General features: G+C 38.9%; 1 protein-coding gene across 4 annotated transcripts in view; it reads left to right on the top strand.

Annotated features, from left to right (window-relative positions):
* LARP4B (La ribonucleoprotein 4B) overlaps positions 1-22,243 on the top strand; it is a 56,680-nt gene that overhangs the window by 18,959 nt on the left and 15,478 nt on the right. For 2 of the 4 annotated variants that reach the window (XM_035317145.1, XM_035317144.1), the window contains exons 1-9: positions 7,432-10,844; positions 12,713-12,860; positions 13,086-13,247; positions 15,964-16,045; positions 16,910-17,046; positions 17,622-17,725; positions 19,395-19,505; positions 20,085-20,138; positions 20,492-20,701. In XM_035317145.1, the coding sequence (XP_035173036.1) occupies positions 7,455-10,844; positions 12,713-12,860; positions 13,086-13,247; positions 15,964-16,045; positions 16,910-17,046; positions 17,622-17,725; positions 19,395-19,505; positions 20,085-20,138; positions 20,492-20,701 (4,398 nt within the window). In that variant the 5' untranslated portion in view covers positions 7,432-7,454. Of the gene's footprint in view, positions 1-7,431; positions 10,845-12,712; positions 12,861-13,085; positions 13,248-15,963; positions 16,046-16,909; positions 17,047-17,621; positions 17,726-19,394; positions 19,506-20,084; positions 20,139-20,491; positions 20,702-22,243 lie in introns of those variants that run through there. The other 2 variants (XM_035317147.1, XM_035317146.1) reach the window with 1 other exon arrangement.

Below are 22,243 nucleotides of genomic sequence, written 5' to 3'. Positions count from 1 at the left end.
AGTTCTGAAAGTTATTTTGCCACATGCTTCAACCAATGTGTAAGCCTAATTAAGAGGCTATTTGCCACAGACTTGCAACTTTCAGTGCACTTTTAACAAGTGCATTGGTATTAGAGGTGGTTTGATTAGTATTTGCATTGATGGTAGTTCTTATAATTTAGTATTCTTAAGTTTATAAAGGTACGTGTAAACTTGGATCTAAATCTCAATTTCAGTTCTTTCATACTTGGAGAAAGACTAACCGTTTCTTGTAGTTTAAGGAAAACTGCTCAGTTTCTTAGCAGAAGATGAATCCATTATTTTAATGTCAATATGGATATCCTGGAATCTAGCTGTAGTGCTATAATGCATTTCAAATAACTTACTGTTTTGAGAGGAATGCTTTTGCTTTTCTGAATATTTTTTGGAATATTTTATTCCCAAAAGATGGGTTCTGTAGGTTTTCAAATTTTTCTTTTTTAAATTGTGCTAGTTTTATACTTCCATATGCATAGTATCACAAGGTTATTTTGTTATATCAGAATTCTTGTCAATACATGCTGTCACCCTCTTTTAAAGGAGGTCTCTTTCATGCATGAGTGTATTTTACCAGTGTTTCAGAACTTCGTTTGCAAGTTTTGCAAACTATAACAATGTTATAGTTTGAGTAAAATTTCTGAAGACAGTTGTATCTCTCCAAGAGTGTGGTAGGTAAGAAGGAGAAAACCTTCTGAAGTTGTGATTCTATTACATTTAGCAAGTGCATACTACAGGTTAACTGAAGTTGCCTGCTGTTCCTTCTTATTTGAGATCAGAGGGCAAGGCTTTGTCTTAGCCTGCAAAGAGGTATAGTTTTATCATAGAATATCCAGGGTTGGAAGGGGCTCACAAGGATCATGGAATCCAACTCCTGGCTCCACACAGGACCACCCAAAAACCAGACAAGGTGACTGAGAGCATTGGCTGAATGCTTATTGAACTCCAGCAGCTCAGTGCTGTGACCTGGGGAGCCTGTCCCAGTGCCTGACAACCTCTGGGTGCAGAACCTTTCCCTAACCCCCAGCCTGACCCTCCCCTGTCCCAGCTCCATGCCGTTCCCTCGGGTCCTGTCGCTGTCCCCAGAGAGCAGAGCTCAGCGCCTGCCCCTCCGCTCCCTGTGAGGGAGCTGCAGGCCACCATGAGGCCTCCCCTCAGCCTGCTCTGCTCGGGGCTCAACAAACCAAGGGACCTCAGACGCTCCTCTTACATCTTGCCCTCTAGACACCTTCATCATCTTCATAGCCCTCCCTTGGACACTCTCTCATAGTTTTATGTCCAGTGCTCAAGGTGAGGCCGCACTAGCGCAGAGCAGAGTGGGAATCCCTTCCCTCGAGCAGCTGGCCATGCTGTGCCCGATGCACCCAGGGTACATCAGGCCCTTTTGGCTGCCAGGGCACACTGCTGGCTCACACTGATCTCGCCATCGACCAAAACTCCCAGATCACTTTCCACGGGGCCGATACATCATGTCTTTGGTGATCCGTCCTCCAGTGTGTATTTGATGTGAAGCCATACTTCCATGGTATCTGGCAAGACTTCTAGGAGTCTTTTTAAATACCTTTAAAAGAAATTTGCTGAATTATGTTCCCTAGCTAACTTGGCTATGCTGTGCTGCTAGGATCAGGTGATACTTAGTCTGAGTGTTTTTCTGGCACTTCAGGAGGAAAGCTGCAGAACTGGGAATTTTCATGCAGCTCTTTAAATTCTGGAAAAATATTTCCCCAGAGTGCATATATAATGTATTTATTATACCTTTAAATATTAAATTAGTCTAATTATCACTACATTTGGTCTGTTTTCTTTGGCAGAACCTAAACATAACACGTGCTCTACTGTTAGTAACGTTGAACAGATAGTAGTAACTGATTTCAGACTCAAGTTTTGGCGTTGTGACTCATGACGGAGCCCTCCAGAAGTCTTTTGCCAGGGTTGCTTATGTTAGTGATACAGAGGTCACTTACTAATAATTTTCGGAGTCTTAACCTGATGGTGAGGGAGGCAGTCTTTTCTTTTGTCTTAAAATAACACAGTACACTAGGTGTTTCATTTTAAACAGTTTCTCTAGAGTTTCTTTTTTTTTTTTTGTATCCTGATAATTCTGTTTGAGAAAACCCTTGTCAAACTGGACCCAGGAAAGTCTGTGTTTGAGAAATGTTCCTCTTTTCGCTCACTCCTTTGACTTTTGATCAGTAACCCTTTGCTACTAGAGATCCAAATCCCATGATGGAGGTACCTTGTATGACCTCTCTCTGCCAGACAGGACTTACCTAACCTTTAGTGTTAGTCTTACCTAGTACATTGACCCGAAACTCTTCTCCTGCCATGCTGTCATTTGAATGTGGCCTCTAGAGCACTTTCCGAGGACCAGAGAATTTTCTTTAATTGATCAGCTGAATCAGAGACCTAATCTGGACATTGACAAGAATCCTTTCTAAAGCTTAATTTCAGAAAGCAGCAGCTGCTTCTGCAAATGTTTATTCCAGTGGAGAAGGTTAAGGGTGGGGGTGCAGGGGGGTCTTCTAAACCGTGCTGTCTGATTGTGAAGTGCACATCACCCATACTGTCTAACTCAGTAACTATCAGGTGCTGTCATGGCTTTCTATTAGTGGAAAATCAAACTGCTGTGGTTTGCCGGCTTTTGCCAGTGTTCATAATTACTGTAAATACAAGTTCAGTCAAATTGTTGTTTCTAAGCCCAAGAAAAATAGCTACCAAGTTTGAAAACTTAAGATGGGACTTGATTGTAACTTGGTAAGAATTTTTTCACAGCAGTTAATATGAAATGAAGTCTTGGGTGTACAAGCTACTATGTTATGTTCAAAAATTCTTTTTCAGCCCATTCAAGAATTTCAAGAATAAGCCTGATAGAATTTACAGGGGACTGAGGAAATTAGATTCAAGACAAGGCCCTGAGCAAAAATTCAGAATAGCATATAATTCTGAGACCATTTGACTCCATACAGTATGACAGTATGTGCCAATTAAGAGTTAAGTAACGGTTTGTATAACATGTAGGTGATATTTAATAATTCAAGAGGTCATGAATAGCTTTAAACAAGAGATGGGAGGATCAGACCTTAAACCAAACATGTGCAGTATCGCATCTTGGAGCATCGCTGTTGCTTAGTGTTCTTTTTTCTGTTGCACAGTCAGACATTTAGGATATAAGAAAAGTATTTAATAGCACTGCATGTTTAGGTGACTTCTAATAATGCTATTTTAAAATTGCCTTGATGTGTAAAATGTGCATATTTAAACGGTCCACTTAACCTTGATGTACTGAGGGAAAGTTAAGCAGTCTGATCAGCTGTCTTCCTGCAACCCGCAGTAATGTCATTGCGATGTCTGTCATGATGCTGCTCTGCCCTTTTCCTGTCACTGGTGGTGGGCATGACACCAGGCAGTTGCCTGGAAGTGTAGGGTAACTGTTTAAGGACCGATTACAGTTGCATGGCTTTACTGTTGGAAAAGGATAAATGAAGTTAAATGTCAGAAGGTTGTAAGGACTGTTTTAACATGTGCTATTGTAACTTCACAGATAGCCTTGTAGGCATTAGTTTTAAAATACAGTCTCTGTATAGATACAAACCCTTATTCCTTGAGAGCGTTAACAGATGCATGTAGAAATGAAAGTAGGTTGGAGGTAGACTCCTGTTAATAAGTACGTTGACCGATGGTGTCCTACGTAGATATATGCAGCATATATGACTGAAATACTAATTAAAAAAATCAAGCTGTGAAAGTGCTGCTTCAGAGCAGTTCTGTTTCATGGGAAGGGGAAACCTTGAGTATATGAAAAATACATACACAAGAACCACAATTGCAAGAAAAAGAAAAAAAAGGCAGATACAAATGCCTCACTCCACTGAATCAGACTCTGAAGCGTTAAAGCACAAATTCTGTTAGCTTTGGTAGTGCTTTTCAAGCCAGGTGGAGGTGTTAGCTTAGAAGACTTTTAAGACTTGGTGAGTCTTGGAAGTTAATGAGAAATGTGGATTCGTGTTTGCTATGGGTGCTTAGATAAAATCCAAAGGAACGTGTACAGAATGCACCTCTGTGCATAAGGAGAAGGGTATGGGAAAACCAGAAGAACCTTCTGCTTGCCTGAACTGCTTCTGCCATTTTCTCTCCATTAGCTGATAGCAGAATTGCTTGTTAAGGCACAAGAGGAGTGGACTTTGCCCAGGTCTGTCTTTTAAAGGCTCTCAGTTCCTCTCCAGAAAGCATGTACTTAGTAATGGCTGTATCACAGAGGGGAAAATCATGCTACTTCTTTACCTGACAAGAGAGTTTTCTGAGAAGTTAGAAACTTTGCAAGTACTGATGTGGATTTATGCAGACATTAAAAACAGCTGAATTGTTTGTCCATGGCATTTCTTCAAACAAAACAACAACAAAAGCTCTTACTAACAACCCCCTCCCCCTTTCCCTGCACTTCGTTCCAGGGAATGCTAAAGAGGGGAGTGCCTTGGCGTAGCTTTAAGTCTGAATCAAGCTGGATGCAGCTTGAATAACTTTGTCCCAGGGGAGAATTAAAAAAAAATGCAGCAGATGGCAGCAATGATGCATCAGACTTCCTATCCTTAAGAGTAATATAGCTGCAGGTGCTTGGAAGGCTTGGTGTGTTAGACAACCTGGGGGGCAGGGTAGCCTTTCTCTTGTTACTCTGTGATTTCAAAGTGGACTTGCTAGGCAGGAATGTATTTATTTCCTAGCCAATTCAGTAATCTTTTTAATGGTCAGAGAGGATTAGTGGTGAGTAGGAGTTTTCCCCTGAAATTTAGCCAGTATGGTTCGTTTGTAGGTACTAATCTGAGTCTGCCAAAGGCACTGAAATGTACATGGCATTTAAATATATAACCTGTGCTTCACAATCTGAAACATCATTTTCTTTGATTCCTTTGTCCTGCAACCCGAACGCTTGTCTGGGGAGAAAAAGCTATGCTGGCAGCTTCATTATTACAGCTTTACACTTTCGTGTGTTACACAGAGCATTTGTGTACAGGATATAGGAGGAGGAGGATAAGAAGCTGCTTGAAATAAATATTTGAATATCTCATGAAAGCTCCAGAGAATAACATTTCATGCTGTATTAGGAAAAAAGGTGAATGGGTGTGGATTCTCACCCTGCTTTGGAGAGTGCATTATCCCTTAAGCATTACCTGTCAGGTTTATGGGACAACGGGCCTCTAGTCTGGTTTATGCTACTAAATTTGTAAACTCCACTGTTGTTGCTACAGGAGTACCTCATGGTGACGGCAGCGGAGGCTGTCTGAAGTGAAACATTGGAATTTCAAGAGTGCTTCTGCATTTGCACAGTGCTACCTTGTACTTGCAAGTTATTGTCAAAAGATTGCAAACAGTTTGGGATAGCGATACCTTTTTTTTTCTGCTTTCTACCTGATTTTAATTCTTCTTCTTCTAAGCTTACTTCTGCTTACTGTGGTTCAGCGCAGCATCATCTTTTTCCCCTCACTCTTCAATACGGAACAAAGAAAGCTTGCTTCCTTTTTGGTTCATTAAACAGATGTAAACCTTATTTACTTGCTAGACATGAATGAGTAAAAAGAGCTAATGCTTAATTTAATTACAATCAAGCAACAGCTACATATACTGCTATCTTGACAGTAGTAGGTTTTTCTGTTGGAGTAAAGGAAGTAAGGAAGGTTGAAAGAAGTGACTATGGGCTTCTCTGGTTTACAAAAAAATCCTGAAGTCTTGGAAGTTTGCAACACTGTAATGTACAAAATTTTACTACAGTTCACAAAATACTGTAAGATTACAATATGGCAGTGACTGGGACCATAACGATCACTTAAATAAGACCGAATCATGTCCGAAGCCTTATTATAATGACTTGCCATGACTTGCCATGAAAGCAGCTGTAAAGTAGGTTACAATGACAATCATGTTTAAAAAAAAAATAAAATGGAAAACCAAAGCATGGATCTAGATGTGTTAAGCAACAGTTACCCTGCGAGTATAGTTTACAGTGAAAATTAATTAAACTAGATCTAGTTCCAGTTAGTATATGGGTACTAATTAGTACTAGTACCCATATACGCAGCCGTATGAATACAGTGAAGGCAAACTACCAGGCTAAATCAAAAGTCTAGTTCAAATACATCTTGATTGAACTTGCCATAAGGTGCATGACCAATTAAAAATAGCACTCAGTTCGATGTCTGGCTGAAAGAACATCTGAAATAGGTACTCCAAGGGTCTGTCTTGTCCTGCCTCCATCAGTGTTTTCAGTACATTTTAAGGGGTGGGGTAGAGTGGCCTTAGAGTCTGCAAGCTCTCTGATGGAGGGGCTCCAAATTCAAAATGATACTGCTGGATTTGAGAGGAGATATAAATGGTGTAAAGCCAAATAAGAGCAAATACGAGCAACTCTGTTTAGAACAGAAAAGTTCGGGCATTTTCAGTTTTTTATTGGGCTTTTATTTTTGAAGGAGAATCACTTTTTTAACATATGAAGGGACTTAAAGTAGCAGAAGCCCTCCAGTATTTAAAAGTATTCATAGAGATGGTCTGTGCTGTCAGGATAGAAGTCAGTTTACGCACAATAAACAAAACTTACTGTTGACAGACTTCTGGAAGAAGCAGCATCTGGTCAAACTACTAAAATCTTCAGAGTTTTTTTTTGTAAAAATACACAGTTCTGGGGGGAAGATTAAATATAATTAATCCTGCCACCGTTCCACAAGATGGCTAGATGATTGTGAGGCCTCTTCCAGTGCTGTAATTCACTGAGGGATTTTTTTTTCTTCACACAGATAACGATAAAAAAAAATCCTGGAACAGAACTAGCTTCTGATAACATACAATGAGTGTTCAATGGAATACATGAGGTCTTATCTATCTTTAGCCTGTTTTTCCTAAAGAAGTCATCTCGGTGTAGATTCAGCTCTAGGGGGAGGGAAGAGAAGGAGAAAATGGCACAAAACTTGTTTGATCTAATAGCTTCCACTAATTTAGTCTTCAAATCAGGTTTAAACATGTGAAGCCAGACTGCATTTTTCCTAGTATAGAAAGTGGGAATCACATTAAGCTTGAAGGCAGGCAGCTTTTTTGGCACACAGACATTGTGAAAGATGTCATTTAAATATTTTAATGATTTGGATGAAGGAACCTTCAGGAAATTAAACAATGGAAGTTCGTAAGACTTAGTAATACTTGTAAACAGACTGTAATCTCATTAGGAAAATTATTTGGCTTGAATATTGCAGCGCATATGATGAAATACTAAAACATTGCTCAGCAACTGGGATTTGGACTTTGAGTGGCACTGACATATGAACCCCTGCATGGTTTTAAAGTGCTATTTTTGGCAGCTGGGTGTTGGCTTGTCTCCTCAGTAGCAGTAGAAAGCTAGCTTAGCGTATAGAGGAAGGTGATTTGCAATGAGAAGGCTCCTTTGACAGTAATTGAACATGGGCTGCTGCTTCAGTAAGGAGTTGAGTAACAGCACAAATGAGGAGAAGACTGGCTTGTTACAAAAATCTGTGGAAGAGGAAGCACCAGACTCGCGGATAAGTAAAACTTTATCTTCAATTTTAGGAACTGTAGACAGCAAGGATCTGCATACAGTGGGAAGGACGGTTAACGGGGCGGCTGGGATAGCTGGCACTGAATGCGTTTGTACTGGTGATTGCGCAGTGTCAAATTCTAAATCTGGGCTCTGGGATAGAAAAGCAAAGTATCGGTCATACAAAAGCATGGAGAACAGTCACTGTGAGAGCTCTAGGAGATCATATGACAGACCTTTAAGCTTCTTTAGTTCCTTTAGTCACCTCTTGAAGGTCTCTGGTGGGTACAGAAGTCTGCAGAAAAGTGAAGAAAAGAAAGATGGGGTTATTAAAAAACGAGCACCTAAACAATCTATTAATAGTGGTCAGCACATGAACAATGTAGAAAATAATAGTAATAATGAAAATGTAGCTGCAGAAGAGCATTGTTCACTATATCGTATTTCTACTTCATGTGTACCGGCCGTCATAGACAAAGACCTACAGGATGAAATTTCCTTAAATAGAAATTCTCCGGATGATTATGCAGTTACATGCAGCCATTCAAGACGGCACGAAATTATAGTAAATGTTGAAGACGACAGGAGTGACAGCTCACAAAATATTTCAAGTTCACATAGGCAGACGTCGCCAACCTTTTCCTATCTTGATGTAGACAACAGACAACATTCAAAAGATAGGGAGTTTTACAGCCTTTGTGTTGTAGATGCTGAAGATCTGCGAGGGGATGAAGATGTGCCAGCTACTGTGCATGAAGAGATTGCAGCAGACATAGATAACTCAGCTGTTACTGACGAAGGAATGTGCAGCATGGCACAGCCTCTAGACACTGGGAAGGAATTTCCAGTGCAGCAATCAGCACAAGTGGAAGCTAAGCTTAATTCACAGAAAGAATTGATTGTGTGTACAAAAGAGGACAGGTCAAATATGCAGAAAAATGAAACAAAGGAATATTGTAGCATGGACACCCAATCTTCTTACAGTAACTTACTGGCTGACAGGTGTCAGATGGATACGTTAAACACTGGCAGTATAGGAACAGTTGGCTTAAGAGCAAAAGTATACAATGAAGTTGTTGCTGAGAATCAACAAGAGGAGGAATATGACATAGCTAATGCTGTCAGTTGGAATGAATCACTTAATAGAAGTTGTGATTCTGTAAAAACTCTGGATCTTGCGAAAGAGGACCAAAACAGCCCTAATTCAGAAAACATGAAAGGTGTTGGTGATTATACTTCTAGTGTATTGTTAAACACTGGAGTAGGCAATTCAGGGGAAATTGAGGGAAATAATGATTCTGAGATTGTAAGCATTCATCCCTCAAGTGTTGCAAAGGAAGTAAATACTAAGCAAGTGGTAGAGAATATGAAGGATAACTTTAAACTATCATTACAGTTGCATGAAATGGGCCGTGATTCTTTTTTGGTGAGTCAACATGTAGAAAACTTTGCTGAGAAATGCTGCCTAAAGCCAGTAAGTGAAGAAAACTCACCTGTGGAAAAGGGAATATTTCAAAGGAGGTGCTGCAATAACCAAAAGCTTGCTCCTGACTCATGTGAACATCACAGCGCTTTGGAAGAATTTTTGAAAGATAAAGAGAAATGCACAGGTACAGTTCTGCATAGCTGTGAAACTTTGAATATGACTGATATGCATGAAAGCTTGGAAGAAAATTCTGATTTTCAAACTCAAATTAAGGGTTGCACTGAAACCAAGACATCAGCTGAAGGCACATGCCAAAGGGTCATGCAAGAAGATGTCTGTATGAGTAACATTGAGCTAAAAGATGACATGCTTGAGGAAGCTTGTAGACTGAGCAGAACTCGATCATGGGTAAGTGGCGCTTTAGCATCTCGTGAACTTCATAACACAAGCACAGATGAAATATTCCGAAAGGAAAACAGCCTAGAATTTCAGATTTCACAACTGTCACTAGGGAATAAAGGTAAATTATGCAACTATTCAAATTCAGCTAACAAAAACAGTGTCTCTTCTGTTTCTGTGGAATGTGAGGATATGAATAAAGTGGACTCGAACTGTAGACAAAACAAACAACAGGCTGCATGTTCCTTCCATGCAGTGGAAGATCAGTGGAATGCAGGAACTGACCTGGACGCAGTAGCTGGGGATAGAATAGAATCTGCAAAACAGACAACATTTGAAGTTCATCCAAATGAAACAATTAATAAGACAGAAAATGTAAAACAGAATTCTGATGCAAATGTTACTGATCATGACAGCAACACCTTAAATTTCCATAAAGACTTGACTTGTGAACAAAATACTTGCTCTAGGTTTGCTGCGCCTGCAGTTTTGGACAGTTGTTTGTACAAGAGTGTAAAATTAATAAGCGACTCTAAAACTTCTGAAGATACTAATCTTTTTCATACAGACCTTGATTGTTTACCTTCATTGTGTCAAAATTCATATTCTCATGTGCATCATAAACCAATGGAAGAGAGTCAGTTATGTAACCGGGCCAGCCCAGAGCCAGAATTCAGGAATACCCAAGTTTCTTCTGGGCCTGTTACTGAAGTACAGTCAGAAACTCATGAAAAAAGTGTGTGTGATGTAAATGAACGCAATCTTCAGAATGAAATAAAACAGTGTGTCAGTATCCACTCAACGGAGGAAAACCTCACTGCTGCTAGTCTGTCAGCTGGCACAGTAGAAGCCTTTACTGTTGGGAATTTAAAGCAGTTAGAAGCCAAGTCTACTGAACTGAGAAATACCAGTTACGTATTAAATACTCAAACGAATGACTTGACCACAAGTTGTGAACAGTCAGATCACAAGGTTTCCTCAAACATGGAGCTTGGAGCTTTTGTTGACCCAGAGCAGGTAGACAAATATGCTGCTACTCCTTCATATGAAATACACTGCACCTCTTCTGCTGCCGGAGGATTTCAGGGAGGCAGTGAGAGGTGTGTATTAGATCTGATGGAAGACGTATTGAGTAACCAAGAGTGTTCCTATCAACCGGACAGACAAAATCCCCAAGTTGAAATATGGTCACACTTCATAAGTCTGCAGGGTGGCAGTGCTGATTTGACACATCAGCTGTTTTCTGACTGTGTCAGTGCAGATAATGGTCAATATCTGATGGGTTTTTTATGGAACAATAAAATTTCTGACAGAACTGTAAAGAATGCCAGACGACATAAAGGTAGCAAAAACTTCCAGAACAAAACTGAAGATTTAACAGGTGCATCATATGCCATGGGAAGATACCCTTATCAACTGCTAGCATCAGAAAATGTTGGTATTTGGGGATGGCAAGATGAAGATGAACTTGTAAGTATTCTGCAGAAGTGATTTTGATGTTAAAGCTTGAAGCTGAAGCTGTAATTGAAATAAACTAAGTCAAACCTTGGTTTCTTTAAGTAGTTAACAGTTTCATATGAGTTTCTTTTGTCCTGAAACTGATCAATCTCTTTCCTTTGCAGAATGTAATGTTAAACAGAATGTACAGAATAGTACAGAATGTTACTGAATATTGATATTTCCTTTCCTTTTTGATTGTTTACCATGTCTGAAAGCTTAAACCTAGGGTAAAGTATCTTGATTGCCAATTCTCAATTCTTGATGAATTTGAGACGACCAGTTCAGTATGTGGAGGGCTGTTAGTAGTGCTCTTTACCTTTGTATAGGAAGAAATGTTTGTGGATTTCCTGAAATCTTAAAGTTGTTGCTTGATAGCAGTTATGAAACCTTTTGCTCGCTTCTGGAGGTCATCTTCTGAAGTGCTGTAGAAATGAATGGCTGCAGGAGAAGCATGGGGAATGAGCTATGCATCTTGGCTAGCTGGGGTAAGAAAGCAACAAACATGACCTGTGGCAGCTCCTGCCCTTCTTCCTCTGCTTCTGAGCAGATCCAGCGCTTAGCATTGTTCTCCGCACCATTACAGCAGCTGCTCTGACCTTGCCCAGCTATTGCAGTGCCAGCAGTGGATCACTCTAGCAGCTGAGTTTATCTGTTAGGGGAGCTTTTTACATTAAAAAATGGAAACTGGTGGAACTTGCTGTCATCTTTGAATCCTTACTATTAAAGTAGTCATGTCCAAAATCTTTTCTACTTTTTAACAGCTCTTTTTCTGTTATTCAATGCACACATTTAAGTTGAATTTCCTTTTATTTTCCTACCTTCTTGGTTTGCTTTCCATGCACAATAATAACTTATCTGGGTGCAAATGTTCATAATTATCAAAGCTCTGTGGAGATTTGAAGTGCTGGTACTGAACTATGTGATGTTCCTAGCATCCCTTCATTCACAAAATAAATTTTAATAAGTTTAAGTAGTATGTGATAGCATGAGTAGTACTGTTTCACAATATGTTTATCATGTTAACACACACCAGAGATACGGACATGGAATAAAATAATTCATTTTGCTTGAACAGTAGCAAAATAAGAGAAAACTATTACAAAAAAATATTGTAGATGTTGGCACTGCAGAGAGCTGTCTCTGAAGTGCAAATATAACTCTTCATATAATAGTTATATATCTCTCTATTTTACCGTTAAATGTAACAATTTCCAGTCCAGGTTAAAGGAGGTAGATTGTGATGGCTTAACTGGAACTGATAACTTGTTCCTTTTTGTCTTGCCCAAGGAAAAAAACTACCCTAATTTTTTGTTAATGCTGTTTTCTTCTCTGGAAGTAAAGGTAGTTGTCACACACATGCACGCAGTTTTCTGTAATGCTTTTTTTAAAACTATTTCTGTGCTAATGAGAGTCCAAAGGCAAACCAAGCATGGTTTTGTGTTTTTCTTATTTTGTTCTGTCACAGAAGCAGATGAAATAAAGTTGTTGTTATTGTTAACGTGTGGTGGAGACTTGCCTAAAGTCTACAGCAAGTTCAGGTTGCATCGGTCTGTCAAAAGCAAAGAGTGAAATGTCTGTTGTAGTTTGCGCCCCTTGGCTAGTATTTTCTGGTGGTTCTTAATCAGGAAAATGAATTCTGTGCTACACAATTCAGGTGTTTTTGTACTTAAAACCACTATTGGATGTCAATTCAGTCAATATGTTCAGGTGTGAAAACACATGGCATTACCGTATTAAGATGTGTATCGGGTGCTATTCTTTGAAATGTATATGCATGCACGCAGATGTGTGCTGTGTATCCACAAAGTGCTCAATCAAAATAAAAATTTCTTTTGTAGGAATCAGCCAAGGTTTCTGAGCTAAATCCTAATGCAAAGGTTTGGGGAAATCATATGTTACATTTGGAAGCAAGTGGTGCCACTGATGGTAGTGTGAGCAAAACGTGGGAAGAAATACCTGACCAGCCTCCAGATTCCTGTAAAGAAGGTACGAATAACATAGGCAAGAAGGTATGAATAACATACTCTTTAGGCTGTTGCTCAAGCAAAAGTTAAAAATCAGTGCAGAACCTTTTCAACTTTTATTTTGTATTTAAAAAACAAATGCAAGTATATAAGCAACTCTGACCCTTGAGATTTAGTTTCAGCTATGATGTTACTGTGCTTGGAAGGAAGATTTTTGAATATGTTACATCTGTGATCTCCACGGCAGGACTGGACGCCAATGGAGACAGCGACAAAAAGCATCAGAATGCAGTGCTGACAGAACTGCAGGAGCCGTCGCCAGCTGTTCCGGTGTCAGACCAGACAGATATGAACCCTTTGGCTCTCGATCATTCTGAGTATGAGTCTATGCATGAAACCGCTCAGACAGGTAACAGAAAGCTGATAGTTGTTTGGGCTTGATTTAAAAGGGGGAAAAAAAAGAGTTGAATGAACAATGAACATCCGTTAAAAGATTATATATATATATATATATATATATATAATTGTTCAGTATATGCATTCTGTAGGCACATCCTAGTGGGAAAAAAAAAAACCTCTCCTTTTTGCTCTCAGGCATGTTTGGCAAACAGTCTTCCTCTTAAGAGAATAGGCCTCACAAGTTAATAGGCCTCACATCAAAAGTTACAATTGGTTCTGTATGTAACCGAATATCGTCTGCTGAAATATTATTTTGAACGCAAGTCCCTAGTGCTGATATTTGTATTTAGATACCCACCTGTCCAAGCTGCGTGCTTCTAATTGGGTCAGGCGCTGAGATGAAATTCACATACTGTTTGTCTTTCACAAGTATTAATGTGATAAATTTAGTGTGTTTAAAGATGAGCCTTGTACTTAAGATGCTAAAATAAGCAACAACTTAATGTAATTTCTTTGACTTTCATGTGTTTTTTTTTTCAGTACAGCCGTTAGCAATTGTAGTCTATACCAGATGGCATGTTTTACGAAACTTCTGGAAACTAGTGTAGAGATTAAGCCATGCTTATATTTCACTGAAATGGACAGAAGGTCTGCTAGATTTGTGTAGGATTACTAGTTCAACTGAGATAAGGGATGAAGAGGAAAATGTGCTGTGGGTGTTTCTGTTTTGAGATTCCTGAGAGGTCTGCCCCTTATTTATTGTGGCTAGCCGATGATAACATGTATTTTAAATAACCAGAATAGCATCCATAATATTTGGAATAAAGACACCTGAAAGTAGACGCAGTTGCTGGCATCATTCTTACTTGTGTTGAAAACAAAGTTCTCTTGGCACTTCTACTTAAAGGTGCTATTGTGGAATATTAAATAATAACTGGCAAATGGAAATTACATTAATGATGCCTAGCATTCTAGAAGGGAACAGTTTTCCTCAACTTATGTTAGAACTTAATCAGCATATGCTTTACCTGTCTGAGGTAGTTAATTTTTTACAAGAGTTGAATAGTGTTAAGCAGCTGAACAGCAGGCTGTATCTATTCTATTCAATAAATAGTCATATAGGTGTTTCCAACTATTGTCTGTTCTTCGTTATTATATTTAAAAATGCATGTAATTTTGGTCTTATCAAATAATGTTTGCTAGGTTTTGTCCAAGCAAGAAAGAGGAGATGGGGGAAAGGGAACACTGGTTAGTATGCGACATACATATTTTTCAGATGTTGGCATTATCTACCTCAAAATAGAACATGTGAAGGACAATACTGGCAGGAAATTTAAAAGTTGTATTAGGAAGAAGGAAGGTTAAGGAGAGCTGAAGAAAAGGTTGAAGGTTACTGAAGAAGGGAAGGGTATAGAGGGTAATAGTTTGTATGCAATAGCTTTAGCTAACTTACATTTAGAATCATAGAATTATTAACGTTGAAAAGACCTCCAAGATCATCCGGTCCAACCATCACCCTACTGCCAATGTCACCTACTAAACCCTGTCCCTAAGCACCACATCCACCCTTTCCTTGAACTCCCCAAGGGACAGTGACTCCATCACCTCCCTGGGCAACCCGTCCCAGTTCCTGACTGCTCTTTCTGAGAAGAAAGGTCTTCTAGTTTCTAACCTGAACCCCCTCCGGTAGAACTTGAGGCCATTCCCTCTGGTCCTATCACTGGTTATCTGTGAGAAGAGGCTGACCCCCAGCTCCCCACACCTTCCTTTCAGGTAGCTATAGAGAGCAATGAGGTCTCCCCTGAGCCTCCTCTTCCCCAGACTAAACAACCTCAGTTCCCTCAGCCGCTCCTCACAGGACTTGTGCTCCAGGCCCTTCACCAGCTTCATAGCCCTTGTCTGGACACGCTCCATGGCCTCGATGCCCTTCTGGTAGTGAGGGGCCCAAAGCTGAACACAGCACTTGAGGTACGGCCTCACCAGAGCTGAGTACAGGGTACGTCACCTCCCTGGTCCTGCTGGCCACACTACTCCTGATAGTGTAACATATTACTGAATGCCTTAGTGTGGCTTTTAGAAATTTATAAAAGTTCTGGTCTTTAAAGTGTTCTCCCACTGACACTTTTAGCTTTCACTTGACTGACTATAGCATACTGGATCCAAACTAAAATGAACAAAAATTGTTTTCCATGCAATAACTTGGAAGGCTCTGGATGTAAGAAAAAAACTACTTTTCCTTTGCTGAGAGGTGGCTAATGATTACATTTCTGTTGTTAATTGATCACATCTGTTGATATTTCATAACTACATTTTTAAAACCTTTCCTGAATTAGTAGATCAAGAATTTAGAGCAAGAACAGAAGAAAGAATGGATATGCCTCTTGCATTGCGTTCTTGCTGTGTTCTTGGGTTTAGTCAGCTAGAAATTGGCTAGTTTCTTGAGGCTGGAAGACACGTAGATGAGATACATCAGTTCAGTACTTACTGGGATGTGTTTGTAGCTGCTGTTCTAAAGCTGTTTCAAATTTCTACATATATGGTTTTCTTTTGTCTTAATTTAAGTGTTACCTTGGCAGTTTTATTGGGTAGTGAACTACAATACTCAAATGTTTACTGAACTTAATTGTTTACTGGATAGACAGCCAGTAGTAAATATGATGACTTGATTAAAGTATCTATTGTTTAATATAGCAGAACTAAATTTTAATCTTTTTTTTTAATTCTAGGTGGAAACGAACAGTTGCAGCCAGAGGGGCAGGAAGATCTACGAGAATTACTGAAAAAAACACTGGAATTCTGCTTATCTAGGTATGTGTATAAATGTAGCAAATTGGTGAATTACCAACAAGATCTTGTACTAAGTTTGGCATGTATGTTAATATATTTCACAACTACCACTTAAAACTGATTGGAAAGGATGAGAATTTGGGGAAGGTAGCACAAAAATCATATTGATGGTCCTTTCAGTATGATAAAGTATCATATTGATGTACCTCCTAAAGCTCCCATGAAACTTCTGAGGGTAAAATTTAAGCTAGTAGATATATTGCTTTAAAGTAAGAGTTGTTAAAATATACCTAATGTGTAACAACTTGTATTGTTACTGGGTTTCTTTTGCAAATTAAAACTGGGTAGTTTAACCCATTTGATAAGCTTTGAGTAAACTATTTTTTTTTAATTTGGCTTGAAACAGACTGGGATTTTTGTACCTGCATCTGTAGATTCCTTTATCTTTTAATGATCAGCTTAAAAAATTAAGAGCTTTGAAACGTACACATTCCAGTAAAGACTGATGCAAGCTTATCAAAGCCGTTTGTTCTCAGTGTTTGTGTCTAAATTAAAAAAAAAAAATCCTCAGCACCTGTTTTAGTAACCTAGAAAAACTCCTAATCCATATGTTCCTGCATTGCTTGTTGCAAACAGTGGTCATTTGAAGTAATAAGTGTGTACCAGTATTACATGTTTGTGGGGGTAATGTGCTGCCTTAACAGGAAGATGCCAATACTGTTGCATGAAGGAAAGTGAATGGGCTGGGGAACTGAAAACACTGAAAATACAGCTTACTGCAAGAATGTGTCTTCTAGCCTGTGATAATGAGTTTTGGTCTCAAATTTATTAAAGATCATAAAAAGCTATGTCTATGATACGTCCCCATTTTTTCTCTCCCAACAGAGAAAATCTTGCCAGTGACATGTACCTTATATCACAGATGGACAGTGATCAGTATGTGCCAATAATGACAGTAGCAAACCTTGATCATGTCAAGAAACTCAGTACTGATATGGATTTGATTGTTGAAGTGCTGAGATGTAAGTAAAAATAGCTCAATGCTTGAATGCATTTTGGTAACTGCTGTAGGACTATTAATCAGGATTTTCAATAACTTTTCATTTTGCTTGTCAAGTATTACAATCAAATGTCGTCCTTTTTACTGTAAAGCTTAAAGAGCAGGCATCTTCCAGTTTAGACCATCACGCTTTTGGAACAGTAGCCCTGTAAAAGCTACTTCACATTTGAGGTATTGAGTAATGATCTATGTAAATGAGAGTAATGTGAGTTTAGGTTCTCAGAACAGACTACTGGACATTACCTCTAAAGTAAGAATTAAGAAAGAGCAAGACTCAATGTGCGACTTAAAAGGGATAACAAGTGAACTGAGATTTCCTAGTCTGGAAGCATAGGAAAAGAGTGGAGAGTTTGAGGAACGTGTCTGTTCAGTTTCACGTGTTTGAAATTATCAGCAATCTTCTGCTATTTCTTAATATTTGAAAATATTTAAAGTTTAACACACAAAATTTTGTTGTAAAAATTTGTCAATAGCATCTTCTGGTGTGCAAAGCCATTATGATTGCTGACAGCTAAAATACTTTTTTTCTTCTCTTAGCGTTGCCTTTAGTCCAGGTGGATGAGAAGGGAGAAAAAGTTAGGCCAAATCAGAATCGCTGTATTGTGATTTTACGTGAAGTACCTGAATCTACCCCCATTGAAGTAAGTAACTGTTTAGTAAGAAGAATATTTCTTACTTAATATTTGGAAGTTAGATTTTTTTTCCCAGGTTTTAATAAAAGCATCATATTTCTTACTATGTTTCTTATTACTGTCTGCATTTGTAAGCCTTAGTTTATAGTGTTTGTTTGGATAATAAATATATTTGATAGAAGCATATCACTCATGGAAAGACTGCAGTAAAATCTGTAGCTCTAAAGAGGGCTGAATAACTGATGTTGTGTTCAATAGAGATACAATCATTTTATTGGACTCTGGCCTATCCATACACGCTTAGCTCTTAGCTATTTGGGTAAGTACCAAACAAAGATGAGAGGAGATAAATCTTGGAATGGAAAATGGCATTGGTGCACCTTTTCAGGGTAAAGTTTGTAAAGTTCTGCAAACCTTTTCACAATGCTGAAGGTAAAGGTGTCAAGTCACTAAGCATCTTGCTGGCTAGTGGAATAGGTATAAGAGTGGTGAGCTTGATTCTTTGAATGTGTAAGTAGTACTGCTAGATTAAAAACTTAGAGTAAAGAAATAAGTGGCCTAGAGAGACTGAAGCACAAAACAAAATACTCAAAGGAATCAGAGGGAAGAAGTTAGATGTGTTATGTACACTGCTTAAAAATATCAGCTGCTTTTAACTTTCAAAATGAAATGTAGCCTTTCAAAGACTTGCCTGGCTTTTAATATAATGTATTGTTTTTCTTACTGTCATCGGTTTGTCAGGTTGGATATATTAGCGCTGGGTGGTCTGTCTTAAATGCTTAAAACCAAAAACAAAGTTCTGAGAAGTCTGAAGTGAAGTGTGTTATACATTGTGCTTAAACTTGTGAGACTGGAAAACCTAGACTTAACCAGCCAGTCTTAACGGGATACATTTTCTGGCTGAGCATGGTCAGGCTTTGTTGAAGCAGCAATGTTCTGACATGCTGTAAGGCCTCCCAAGTTGCATTGCTTTGCATTGCTTTTTGATGCTGGTTGACTCCATTCAGTGACAAAATTGAATAGTATGCAAAATAATAAAAGTCCAAGGTGTATTTCTCTATAAAAAATAGTTTTTTTTTTTTTTTTTTCAGGTAACATAAACCCTGCTCTCAAATGTATTAGTCTGTATAATCTGTAGCTGCTTGTGTTAAAGTGTATCTCCAAATTTCTGCCAGAAGGTCAGGGATCTCCTATCCCATGCAGTATGGACAAGTTTGTGTGGCACCATGGATCTGGGAACAAGGGACATGTGTTGTTCTGGATCAGCTTCCTGATCTCTTGTGGACAGTGGTGCCTCACAAAAGGAGGGAGGAAGAAGTGGTTTTATGCAGGAGTGATAAGGTGCAACCGCTTTTCAGAAGAATTCTGCACTTGATGCCAAATTTACTTGTCTCTGTATGGCCTAAATAGCTTATCTCCCCTAGCTGAAGGGAGCAAGCAGGAGCTGCTTTTGATATGGCATAGAAAGTGCTTCCCTGTATTTCTTCAGTCTTCATACTACCAGGGAGCTCAGAGAGTTAAGTAGTTCTCAAGTTCTCGGTTCCTGTTCTGTAAGCTGAAAAGTGCTTTTAATTTTTCTTACCAGGAGTTCTAGAGTCCTGTTTAATGTTGTTTTCTTTTCTCTGTCCACTTCTTCTCTCCCACACTTTTCCTTCTTGTCAAAAACTGCTTTCCTTAGGAGGTTGAAGCACTTTTCAAAGGAGATAATTTGCCTAAGTTTATCAACTGTGAGTTTGCCTATAATGACAACTGGTTCATCACATTTGAATCAGAAGCCGATGCACAGCAGGTAACACTTTTTTTTGAAGCGTTTGATATTATAACAGGAAACAAGGATGAAATGAGGAAAGATTGACTGGGTTATAGAATCATAGAATGGCTTAGGTTGGATGGGACCTTAAATATCATCAAATTCCAACCCCCCTGACATGGGCCCTCCTGGAAGAGGTGTTATAAGCTGTATTACAAATGTGTAAGAACTTAAGAAAAAAATCCTTCAAAAATCAGTAGTGCTTCCCATTAGCTAATACTCAGTTATCAGTACTATTAAACATAATCCTTTAAGTTTTATCTTGTTTGCATATCCTGGCTTCCTGGCCAAAGCTATAATACTGTGTGCTAAGAGCATTGATATTTTAAATGACGCATTGAAACACTTCATTTGTAAGACTTAAAATCTTGTTTTAATGCTACTGAAGCACTTCTGCAGTGATAACTTAAATCTGGCCAAATACAGATTAAATATGAGGGTTTTCTTTAGTCTAACATTAACGGACACTTCAAGAATTATTGTTAGGCTTAGCCTGTCAAAACTTAACTTGCCTTTGTTTAAACTATATTTGACAAATTTTACAATGACTTTTTAAAGGCTTACAGATACCTTAGAGAAGAAGTGAAAACTTTCCAAGGAAAACCCATTAAGGTAAGTGAGCTTTCAGTTTTATTTCTGTGTAGATGTGTGCATATGTTCTGTTTTATTGTGGGGGCCCACTTGTGTTTTCTGATATATATAAAAGTGGTCCAATCTCAGCAGCCATTTGACCTGGCGATTGGTTTTGAAATGTAGCAGATGCTGTTATACTTTTCCTTTTCCTCCCTTCTGGCAGCAGTATGTCCAACCCAGCATCAGGCCAGCAGGGAAGCATTCAGCAGTTCCTGCCTTCCTTGAAGGAGAGAGCAATGACTGACAAGTGTACAGTTTGAGATCTGCTAGTTTGAACCATCCTGATTACATTTGAAAGGCTGCTGTAATAAATAATCTGATCTCCTTTGCAGGCAAGGATAAAAGCAAAGGCAATAGCTATAAACACATTTTTGCCAAAGAATGGATATAGACCTCTGGATATGAACCTCTACACGCAGCAGCGTTACACAACATCCTTTTACTTACCTCCAGTATACAGCCCCCAACAGCAGTTTCCGTTGTACAGTTTAATTGCCCCACAGACCTGGTCAACCACACACAGCTACCTTGACCCGGCTTTGGTAAGTCTCTTGCTTAAGAAGCGGTTAACTCTGCTCCAAGTTGGTATTTTTGGTATGGAGTCTTGAGGTACAGGAAGCATATGTATCCTAAAAAGGGTAGTTTAAAGATGCTGATTCTTCTTGAAAAACAGTTCTTCAAAATTCTCCACGGTGTACAAGATTGAGAATAGCATCTCTTCTTAAACTGGAGCAAGATTCTCTTCTTAACCTTTTAGTTGTTGAGACAGTAGTTCTTTCCAGTTCTTTTCTCTTGGTAATGGCCAAGTAAAGACTTCTTTCATCAATGGTCAAAAACCCTCTGTAGAAACTAGATCTTCAGAATTACGTATATGAATACTAGAAAAAAATTGGTAATGAATAACTTTAATGTTACCATATCACATAAATGAGGATGATTTAGCATCTTGGTCTTCCAGCAGGGAAGTTCTAGCTTAACCTGCTAAATTCCCTTAAGGACATGACAAACAGGGTAAAATATTTTCTGTGCATCTTTTTGGCAATAAAAAATAAAATTAATGTTAATTAAAAACTTTAAAAACACTTATTTTTTAAATTCTTTAAAAAAGGGTAAGCTTTAGAGCTAGAGTGGTAGCAGTAACTCCTTTTATACTCCACTGGGACATCTGTCCTGCAGTGAGTGTTCCATCTTTTCCTCCATTATGACATTCTTGGCTCGTTTTAGTCTTCCATTGTCATCCTATGGAAATTAATATGAATATAGTTTTCTGTTAATGAGTCAGGGACTAATGTTGTCCTCTGTTGGAGCCGCTTTGTCCCCTCTATAAATGCTTCTTTGCTTGCAGCTAAAAAACTAGGGTAGTAATGCTTCAAAATCAGAAGCTTTTTAGTTTTTTTGGCAGAGGATGAAAGTGTCCTTGAACAAACTTGAGCAAACTTCCTGTGTACCAAACAGCAAGCTAATTAAAAAGTTGGTGTGCTAAACACTTCACACACAGGGAAGGCAGCCAGCGCCCTTGCAGGGGAAGGCTTTTTAAGGGGGATGAAGAATGCGGAGGAGACAAGGTAACGAGCATAGTGAACGATGTTATTCTAAGAGGCAGACATGTTATTAAGCAGCAGCTAAAATGAATGTGGTTCTTACTCTAGAAAAATGAAACCCAGCTATTGCACAAGTCTTGCTGTGGAATAGTGGAGTCATTTGGTAGCTCCGATGTGCATGTAGATTGATTGGCCACAGGTTCAAGCACAACATTGTCTGTATCTGCCTTAAGTTATTGTGGAGCTTCGTACTCCTGAAAGCTTACTAGTCCTGGCTTTTGGGGGGGGACTTTAAAAGTTTGTCAGCATTAAAGTTCTCATACCTTTCTTAGTAAAAATCTGAAAATTAACTGGCAGAGCATTGCCTCCCACTGTGTTGAGGCATGTTGCCATTGGTTGGCTGCATTTCTTTACAGCATTTGGCTGCAGTTTGTGTACATGAATGTAGTATGATGTTTATTGAACCTTTGTGGTGGTTTCACACAATAGAAAAAGCTGTATTTGAATAGAAATTATCTGTGAGGAGAACGGGGACCAAGAGGA

Source organism: Oxyura jamaicensis, chromosome 2 (assembly GCF_011077185.1).
Source record: "Oxyura jamaicensis isolate SHBP4307 breed ruddy duck chromosome 2, BPBGC_Ojam_1.0, whole genome shotgun sequence".
Taxonomy (NCBI): domain Eukaryota; kingdom Metazoa; phylum Chordata; class Aves; order Anseriformes; family Anatidae; genus Oxyura; species Oxyura jamaicensis.
This window is presented reverse-complemented; position numbering and strand designations above follow the sequence as displayed.